The sequence below is a fragment of the Propithecus coquereli genome, unplaced genomic scaffold, assembly GCF_000956105.1.
Source record: "Propithecus coquereli isolate 6110/MARCELLA unplaced genomic scaffold, Pcoq_1.0 Scaffold68, whole genome shotgun sequence".
Taxonomy (NCBI): domain Eukaryota; kingdom Metazoa; phylum Chordata; class Mammalia; order Primates; family Indriidae; genus Propithecus; species Propithecus coquereli.
The window spans coordinates 6,924,889-6,935,933 of NW_012152840.1; the positions used below are offsets into that span (position 1 = coordinate 6,924,889).

Here is an 11,045-nt window from a genome sequence, read left to right on the forward strand (position 1 = left end):
GGATAGGATTTATATGAGGAAAAGAATCAAGAAGATGTTACAGGTGGCAAATTGTCAGAGCAGGTACAAAGGGAATTATCTGGAGGTAAAAAACAATCTGTTTTAGCTACAGTGTAAAGCACATAACAAGGAGTAAAGGAGTGATAAGAAAAAATTTTTAAAGGGTTTCACATCAGTATCTTTCCTTCTGTCTCTCTAACACACATATATATATGAGATCACTCAGGGACATATCCTGAGGTACAGAGGGAGTGGAGAAGTAACAACAGTCAGCAAGGGACTCCAGGTTGGCTAATGAATATAGCTGACTGAGGGGAGAAAGGGGCTTCCCTATGGTATACTGCTCTGCAGTGACCTCTTCTGGACGAGTCAGAAAGTACATCTCTGAACTGAAGAAAGGGATTTTTGCAAAGACAAATGAAAAGCAAGTTTTTCCAACTATACCTTAAATCGTGTTCCAAACCAAAATGACACAATCATGTCTCTGTTCAGCTGGGCCCAGACATAAAGTACTGACATGATCAGAGGAATCATCAGCAACTGCAAAATAAGTCAACATGTAAAAACTAGGCTCCAGAGGCAGTTCAAAAAGAGGCTTAGCGTAAATCTACTACTATACTTTTGACCCCTTCCCTCCAAAAACAAAATTCCCACGTGGGTAAAAGGAAATTCAACTGATCGGAATGATAAATTGATCCTATTATTTATCATACAAATTATACATAAAAAGACTACAAAATATTATAATAATACACAATTATATTATCTTAAATGGATTCAGAAATATCAGGGTCAAGCTCTATTACTTGTAAAAAGTAGGCAACAAAGCTGTACTTAGCATATAATCTCAATTTTTAAAAAAATACATGCCTACGAAATACTGGAGAACCATTATTCTAAATGTTCTAGCATAATAAAGAATCCAGAAATGAGCAAGAAAAGCAATGATTTAGATAACTCATGTGAGATCTTCAAAGGTTTTACTGATGTAAGATCATCACAAAAAAAGCTATAACTCTATAATTTCAAAGTACCACATAATTAACCATAATTAATGCAATTTCAACTTCTGTCAAAGGCCATTAATTATTAAATTGAAACACATAAAAGAGTCAATAAATAGTTTAAAGGGACACTTACCTGCATGTCCATTGCTAAGCCAGTAATCTTGGTTTGTAAAGTTAAAGATCAGACATAAACAAAGCATTTTGTACCTAGTTAAGACTGATCTGGTTATTTCCCTCCACTGAAAAGTTAATTTCATTCCAGTATTCTGAAGGAAAATACTTTTCTGTAATTCAGATTGCTTAAAACAACCTAGAACACAAAAGCGTCTAATAATCTTCATTGTGAATATTCCATGACTATACTATGACAAGGAAATGGCAGAAATCAACAGTTTCAGCATATGACTGACTGGTCACCTGGCATCCTCTTTTTCTTTCTTTGTCCCTGAATTTTAGCATCTCTCCTTCAAATAGAGGATGGAGATGCCTGTACCCTTCGAAAGAAATAATGATTCTACTCATTCAGGGCTCTACAACATGGCTAAAGTCCAAAACAATTTTTTTCTTCTCTTAAAGGAGGGGAAAGGGTACCCAAAGTGCCACATTTTCTGGCTCTTGGCCAAGTTTAAATGGAAGCTGAGCCCATAGGCAATTGTGAGCTCACCAAGTCTATACAGGGCTTGAGACATCAAGAGCTTCTGCTGCTCTCACCATCTGTAAGAGTTCCGTGGTTGGAGGGCTGCTGACAACTGTGGTTGGTACCAAAGCAGAGAGACTTACTGTGCCATTCCCAGAGCTGGGTATTTTACAGAGGGACTGAGTTACTATTTAGGACCCCACGAGAAGGACAGCAATGAAGTCAGAGAAGGATGCTGGTTGTAAATTAATTTTCTGATAAGGACCACAGATTTCAGAAGTTGTCTCATGGCACAAAATCTCTTTGTGCTTCAGTCAACAAGCTGTCACACATGAGAACACAGAGAACTGGGAACAAGAAGAGGGAACAGTAATAAAACTCAACCAAATGTGGGAAAAATCTCACAAAGGCAACAGCGGGAAAATGCATTACTCAAGGGCTTATGATTTACTACAGCATTTAAAAAGAACATAATTCTTAATTATTAACTGTAAATGAAGATGTAAATACTGTTAATTTGACATTTTTTTAGAATACTATTTCCCCAAACCTGAAAAAAACTGGTTCATTTCTGGCCCAAAATAACAGATTAAAGGATACCACAATGCAAATCCAGTTGAAGAGGAGCATGAATAAATAGTCTGCTGGCCTCCCATCAAAAGCTCCTGAAACAAAAATAAGCCAAATGTCAGAATTTCAGAACAAAGTAACATCTATGTAGAGAAACACTTCAAAAAATTACACAGAAAGCCAAAATGAGACTATTTTAAAAATCACTCCTCTCAAGAAAAGTGAATTTTTAAAAATATGTAAACTATTTCCTCAATAAAGCCCTAAACCAAAGTCAGCTGAGGAAGGCTACCCTAAGCTCACCTAACCGAATTCTAGTGAGTGACATGCTCCACAGCGGACTAACTCAGACCCAAAGACAGGAGAGTCAACTCCACAGCTATTGAGCCCCATATCCCAAAGACCAGGGAGGCTCCCCAATTCCCTCACAGTCTCCTCGCTTCCCTTCATGACTCTTGTCATGACCTGATGGACACATTTGGGATTCCCTGGTTAATCCCTGTCTCCCTCTCCCTCCATGACCACAAGCTCTGTCAGAGGAAGAACCCTGTCTGTTTTGCCTACCATGTGCCTCCTCCAGCATGACTACGTTGGGAGGTACTTAATACTGTTATTATTAGACACACATACACACACAACCACTTGTCCGGCACTAGGCTTAGATAAGACAGTCTGCCTTCCAGGACCTTACACTCTAGCAAACAAGGATGTGGGGAGAAGAGGGGAATACAGGGACAGTCAAACCTTTCTATAGCCTCTGACTCTTCACCCTCATACTGCAATAGGGAGGTAGAATAGAAAGACCTATAACCTGTTTTTTACAGATGAGAAAATAAAGTTACATGACCAAAGTCACAGAGCTTGTTAGAAGCAGAATGAAGTCTAACTACTATTATGGTGCTCCTGCCACTACACCCTATACCAGCTCTGTCTTATTATTGGGCAGAGTAATCAACAACAGCCCAGCTTTCTCTTTTAAGCATGATTCCTAATGCTTTCAGTTGGAAGACTGTAAGAAAAGCAGAGAAAAGAAACAGAAGTGACCACTCTAGCTCAAAAGTTACCTTCTCCCCCCTCCACAACCCCTCACAGTTATGTGATATAGCTAGTCAATTAAAAAAAAAATTCTAACGAGTGTCAAAAAGGCAGAAAGATCTATCTAAAAGAAAATGAGTTTCCAGCAAGTTTCTCCTACTTTCCTTTATTTCTCTCTATTACCTCAAAGGCACACTTCAGCCACAGTGTTAAGCAGGCTTAATGCTATGATGAATCAGAGCTGAAATTCTAACACAATTTCTGAATTTTAATAATAGTTTTGCTTCTTTTGATATGGTTTTGGCTTTGTGATTTCTACGGATTCTTTAAATTGAGTACTTAAAATATTATAATCACATAAACTACAGTATATTATTTGGCATGCTTGCAACTGGGAATTTACAAATTAACTGGTCTCAAATTGAAGTCTTTCTAGTTCAAATCAGAAACCTCATAAATAAGCCAATATTGCTATATACCTAACAATTTAGCCAGGCAGAATATGCAGGTGGCAAACATTTTGTCAAAATGTCAAGGCTGTATGGTGGAGAGAAAATTGGGAATCAGTGAACCTGGATTCCAGTCCTTGCTGTGTTATCTCAAATAGCTTTGTGACTTTGGGAACATGTCACCATCACTCTGCACAGTGTTGTCTGTGAAATAAGAGGGTTAAATAGAATGCTCTCAAAGATTCCTTTCTACACTAATACTCACAGCAGCATTATTCATAATAGCCAAAAACTGAAGCCAAGTGTCCATTAACTAATGAATGGATAAAATGTGGTATATCCAAACAGTAAAATATTATTTGGCAATAAAAAGGAATGAAGTACTGATACATGCAACACAGAAGAACCTTGAAAACATTATGCTAAGTGAAAGAAGTGAATCACCACAGACCATACACTATATGACTCTGTTTATAAGAAATATCCAGAATAGGCAAATCTAAAGAGGCAGTAAGCAGATTAGTGGTTTCCTAAGGGTTATGGGGAAAGAGAGGATTGAATGGAAATGGCAAGTGGCTGCTAAGAGGTACAGGGTTTCTTTTTGGGATGATGAAATATTATAAAGTTGATTGTGTAATTCTGTGAATATACTAAAAATCATTGAATTATACACTTTACATGGCTGCATTACATGATATAAGAATTATATCTCAATAAAGCTGTTTAAAAAAAATGCTCCTCAGCTCAAGCATTTCAAAATGCTCTGTGGTTGAAAAGTAGGGAATAAAGGAGCAACTTAAAGCAAAAGAAAAGAAACCAAGGGCCTAATCCCATAGATTTGCCTTAAATGGTATTCAAGTTGAATAATGTTGCAAATTAGCTGTATAACCTGACTAGGTAACAGGGATGGCAAACTGGGTTCAAGGACCTTAAGTAAACAAGAAAAGACAATTTTTATAAAAAGAGGTCAGGGAATTATTGCAATTTAGGTTTAATAATAGTACTAGAATTATTTTTAAGTCCTCATATTTCAGAGGTAAATACTAAAATATTTATGAATGAAATAATATCATGTCTGGCATTTTGCTTCAAATAATTAGGGGTGAGATGGGGGACAGCCATGGATATAAATAAAACAAGACTAGTTATGAGATAACTTTAGATGGTTAAATAGGGGTTTATACTGACACATGCTATGACATGAGTGAACCTTGAAAACACCATGCTAAGTGAAATAAGCCAGTCACAAAAGGAAAACTCCATACACACAGAAAGTAGATTAGTGGTTGCCAGAGGCTGGAAGGAGAAGAGGGAAGGGATGCAGATTGACTCCTCTGGGGTTTTTGGGGAGTGATAAAAATGTTCTGGAATTAGATTACGGTGATGGTCGCGTAACACTGTGAATATACTGAAGACCACTGAATTGTACACTTTGAAATGGTTAAAATGGTCAATTTTATGTTATGTGAATTCGATCTCAATTAAAAGAAAAATAGGGTTCATCGACTTTTCTCCCTACTTTTGTATGTTTGAAAATTTTCCAAAATAAAATTTTAAATAATTGATCATCCACACTTAATCTAGAGTTTACTACTGATATAAAAAAAAATTACCCCAACAACTTAATCCCCAATTAAATTATACCAGAAGGGTAGAATGCAAAGCAAGTCAGCATCATAATCAGGTCCAACCAGAATATGGCAGAATGAAAATTATATATTCTGGTAGATTTAAGGATCAAACCTCTGACATGGTGGTGAGAGGCCTACTTGTCAGTTTCACCTCAGCCAAGCCACTTCATTTCCTTTTTTTCTTTTTTGAGACAGAGTCTTGCTCTGTCACCCCTGCTAGAGTGCAGTGGCGTGATTATAGCTCACAGCAACCTCACATTCCTGGGCTCAAGTGATCCTCCTGCCTCAACTGCCTGAGTAGCTAGGACTATAGGCATGCACCACCATGCTCAGCTGATTTTTTCTATTTTTAGTAGACACAGGGTTTTGCTCTTGCTCAGCCTGGTCTCAAACTCCCGACCTCAAGTGATCCTCCTGCCTCGGCCTCCAGAGTGCTAGGATTATAGGCATGAGCCACTGTGCCAGGCCCACTTCACTTCCTCGAATCGCCTATTTATCCTCTGGTAAAACTCAGGAAATGAGCTAGTAACAGTCTCCATAGTAATAGTCTATGACCTTACACTTTGTATTAACACAATTTTTCTTTCTTTCTTTTTAAAAAGCAATTTAAAAAAAAATTATAATTACTTGACACCAAATGCCCATCCTATTTCCCTACAGTTATGAAACTGATTCACAATTCTCAAAACATATAAGCATTGACATAGAATTGGAGTGGTTTAAAATTTTCTATCCTGAGCTAACAGCCAGCAGGTTTATAAAGTCCATGAAGTCAGCCAACCTTTTCAAAAATCATTTAAATCTAGTAAAATTATTTTGTGTCGTATTTTGACACAGCATATCAATTTATTGCTTCTTTAGTGTAAGCAACTCAGGACAGCATATAAAGTATTATAGGAAATAAACAATAAAATATGTTTAAGAAAAGATTTTTATAGCTTATCCATAACATCATATAGGTAGTCATATCTGATAAACTACTATATTATTAAATCCAGGCTATATGCTGGATTTTAAAGTTGAGTTTTTCAATTACAGATAAGGCTAGGCTTTTAATTGCATAAAAGTAGTGTTTTTCAACCCCAATTTAGGAGCCCAATTTTGCATTAAAGGACAAGGACTGCTTTGTAACAAAATTGAGTGAGATAGTCAAAATAAGTGAGAGGCACACAGATTAGCCACTAAGGAGATAGCCAAGACATGTTAAACCTCTGACCTGCTATTTTTTCACCTATAAAATGATGACACTGCTACTTATACCTCAGGATGTTGTGAGAATTAAAAATTGAGTAATCTAAGTGCCTAGTACAGTCACTGACTGGCATAATTTATCATTATGTCATTTCTTTACATAATGCTAACTGTCCTCCAAATTCCTCTAAGTGAATATATGGATTAGCAAATTAGAAAGAAACAATATTTAAAACAACTATGGATAACATACCTGTTTCAAGTCGTGTAGAATACTGATACAAGAAATATAAATTGACCAAATAAAGAAATCCAGTTCCTGGACCCACAGGGAAATAAAAGGTGGCAGTGATTGGCCTCCAAATCTGTCCAGATCAAAAGAAACATTACTATTAGTTTCTCTAAGTCTTGTTAATTTTTTTTCCTTTAACTAAACAAAATTAACCCCTGCAAAGCATTCTCCTCAATGAGAGCTACCAAAATGTTACCACCAATACAATTCAAGAAAACAACTGAAGAAAAATTCATACCGATTACATCAATTTGCAAATCATTGGAATAAAATGTCATAAAATAAGCAATAAATATTCCTAAACAAGTTGAAAAAAATCAATACTAATTATGACTAGCCTTTACTGAGATCCGGCATACAATTACACCTATGTCAAAAATGAATTACAAAGACTAAGTTTCCAACATTACAGTACCACCTCTATTTAGCAAGAGTATTCTGGGATGACAAGCCTTGTCCAAAAATGTCATATTTAAAGGGAGAAGTAAAACAGTGTTTTTTATTCAAACCAATGCGCTTAACAGGCAATATGGGCACATGACTTAAAAAACATTAGCCCAAAAACAAACAAAAAATATGGAAGGTCTAACGTGATTAAGTAAGCCTTGCTCCTGACCCCGAGTTTCCCAGTTCCTTTTCCAGCAACAACTGGTCAGTTTCTTGTATTTTTTTTTTTCAAGAAATAATAGTATGTGTTACTATTATTCATCCTTCTTCATGCTGTCCTACGCTGTACTGTTTTATGTCTTGGTTCATTCCCTCAACAAAATATTTTTACGCTCTTCATAGTATTCCTTTTATGTGAATATCCAAACTTTGTTTACACTGTTTTACAAATGTCACAATGAATAGTTTTGTATCTCCTCTGTATACGTTACATACAGGATAAATTCCTGTCAATCAATGTTCTAGACCAATAGACATATGTGCTTATTTTGGTAAATATTGCCAAATGCCTACAAAAATGTTTAATCAATTTATACTTCCTCCTGAAAAGTATTAACAGATGAAATCAGGTGCAGTGGCTCATACCTGCGATCACAGCACTTTGGGAGCTGAAGCAGGAGGACTGCTTGAGGCTAGGAGTTCAAGACCAGCCTGGGCAACACAGCAAGACCCTGTCTCTACAATACAAAAATTAGGTAGGCCTTGTGGCAGGCACCTGTAGTCCCAGCTACTAGGGAGGCTGGCATGGGAGGATTACTTGAATCCAGGAGTTAAAGGTTACAATGAGCTATGATCAGGCCACTGCATTCCAGCCTGTGCAGCAGAGCAAGACTCTGTATCTAAAAAAAATAATTAATTAAAAATTTAAAAAAGTTTTTAAAAGTACATGAATGCCTGTCTTCTCTTATATCCTCACCATTTAGTGTATTTTATATTCACCATCTGAAAATTAATTTTTATGTACATTATGAGAAAAATCAAGCACCTTTTTATGTTTTAAAAACTTCAGCATTTCCTTTATTCATTTTTCTGGTAGATTTGCATTTCTTTATACATTATGAAATTTCTCTTTCTCATTGTTTCAAACATTTTTTGGTCTTTCATTAGAGTTTCATGTATTTTTGCCATATTTTGGCATGTAAAAGTTTAATTAATTAAATGTAACTAAATGTATCCATCACATATCAGTTTAAGAAAATCTTTTCACTCTAATATAAAAGTGTTAACAGTTTTACTGTAGCACTTTCATGGTTCATCTAAGGAATGAGGAAGAGAGCCAACTTATTTTTCTAGATGGTCACTCAGTTTTCCCAACCCCATTTAGAGAGTAATCCACATTTTTTCCAATTATATGAAAAGCTACTTTCACCAAATATTTATTCTCTTATGTTAAGGTCTACTTTTGGACTATTCTGTCTGAAACTGATTCTTATGCCAATACCGAGTTATTTTAATTTCTACTATTATATTTTAGTACCTGATAAAGTTCAATAGTTAAATAATCTCCCTCCCCTTTTTCTTCCACAATTGTCCCAATTTTCTTGGCTAGTCTCAACATTTTATTTTTCTAAATAAATTAGAATGAACATCTTTATTACATCAATGTGATACTGATATAATTCCCAACCAAGAAGTCTTTCATAGCTTTTATAGTTTTCTATAGAGCTATCTTTTTCTATCTTTTTATACCCAACCACCAAAGCTGAGTATCTTACTGTTTGTAATATTTAAAAATTAAGCCCCTTGGGCTTTCAAGCATACAACCCTATGTAAATAATTTTGTATCTTACTTCATTCTTGTCTAATCCACTGGCTAGTACCCCCCGAACAACACTAAATAACAGTGGCTGAAGCAGATGACCTTCTTAGACTTTTAGAAATGTCAGCATACTGTTGGCTTTTGGCTTGAGAGTTTCATGTCTTCTTGCACACTACCATGGTTTAAAATTATCTACCCAGAACTGACTATAAAGTATTATAGGAAATAAACAATAAAATATGTTTAAGAAAATATTTTTATAGCTTATCCATAATATCATATAGGTAGTCATATCTGATAAACTACTATATTATTAAATCCAGGCTATATGCTGGATTTTAAAGTTGAGTTTTTCAATTACAGATAAGGCTAGGCTTTTAATTGCATAAAAGTAGTGTTTTTCAACCCCAATTTAGGAGCCCAATTTTGCATTAAAGGACAAGGACTGCTTTGTAACAAAATTGAGTGAGATAGTCAAAATAAGTGAGAGGCACACAGATTAGCCACTAAGGAGATAGCCAAGACATGTTAAACCTCTGACCTGCTATTTTTTCACCTATAAAATGATGACACTGCTACTTATACCTCAGGATGTTGTGAGAATTAAAAATTGAGTAATCTAAGTGCCTAGTACAGTCACTGACTGGCATAATTTATCATTATGTCATTTCTTTACATAATGCTAACTGTCCTCCAAATTCCTCTAAGTGAATATATGGATTAGCAAATTAGAAAGAAACAATATTTAAAACAACTATGGATAACATACCTGTTTCAAGTCGTGTAGAATACTGATACAAGAAATATAAATTGACCAAATAAAGAAATCCAGTTCCTGGACCCACAGGGAAATAAAAGGTGGCAGTGATTGGCCTCCAAATCTGTCCAGATCAAAAGAAACATTACTATTAGTTTCTCTAAGTCTTGTTAATTTTTTTTCCTTTAACTAAACAAAATTAACCCCTGCAAAGCATTCTCCTCAATGAGAGCTACCAAAATGTTACCACCAATACAATTCAAGAAAACAACTGAAGAAAAATTCATACCGATTACATCAATTTGCAAATCATTGGAATAAAATGTCATAAAATAAGCAATAAATATTTCTAAACAAGTTGAAAAAAATCAATACTAATTATGACTAGCCTTTACTGAGATCCGGCATACAATTACACCTATGTCAAAAATGAATTACAAAGACTAAGTTTCCAACATTACAGTACCACCTCTATTTAGCAAGAGTATTCTGGGATGACAAGCCTTGTCCAAAAATGTCATATTTAAAGGGAGAAGTAAAACAGTGTTTTTTATTCAAACCAATGCGCTTAACAGGCAATATGGGCACATGACTTAAAAAACATTAGCCCAAAAACAAACAAAAAATATGGAAGGTCTAACGTGATTAAGTAAGCCTTGCTCCTGACCCCGAGTTTCCCAGTTCCTTTTCCAGCAACAACTGGTCAGTTTCTTGTATTTTTTTTTTTCAAGAAATAATAGTATGTGTTACTATTATTCATCCTTCTTCATGCTGTCCTACGCTGTACTGTTTTATGTCTTGGTTCATTCCCTCAACAAAATATTTTTACGCTCTTCATAGTATTCCTTTTATGTGAATATCCAAACTTTGTTTACACTGTTTTACAAATGTCACAATGAATAGTTTTGTATCTCCTCTGTATACGTTACATACAGGATAAATTCCTGTCAATCAATGTTCTAGACCAATAGACATATGTGCTTATTTTGGTAAATATTGCCAAATGCCTACAAAAATGTTTAATCAATTTATACTTCCTCCTGAAAAGTATTAACAGATGAAATCAGGTGCAGTGGCTCATACCTGCGATCACAGCACTTTGGGAGCTGAAGCAGGAGGACTGCTTGAGGCTAGGAGTTCAAGACCAGCCTGGGCAACACAGCAAGACCCTGTCTCTACAATACAAAAATTAGGTAGGCCTTGTGGCAGGCACCTGTAGTCCCAGCTACTAGGGAGGCTGGCATGGGAGGATTACTTGAATCCAGGAGTT

General features: G+C 35.6%; 1 protein-coding gene across 1 annotated transcript in view; it reads right to left on the minus strand.

The window, feature by feature from the left end:
* Positions 1 to 11,045, minus strand: part of DERL1 (derlin 1) — a 37,401-nt gene that overhangs the window by 13,659 nt on the left and 12,697 nt on the right. Inside the window, exons 2-5 of the mRNA XM_012660843.1 lie at positions 9,788 to 9,899; positions 2,245 to 2,309; positions 1,141 to 1,167; positions 445 to 540 (exon numbers count right to left, since the gene is read on the minus strand). Coding sequence (XP_012516297.1) covers positions 445 to 540; positions 1,141 to 1,167; positions 2,245 to 2,309; positions 9,788 to 9,899 — 300 coding nt within the window. The remainder of the gene's footprint in view (positions 1 to 444; positions 541 to 1,140; positions 1,168 to 2,244; positions 2,310 to 9,787; positions 9,900 to 11,045) is intronic.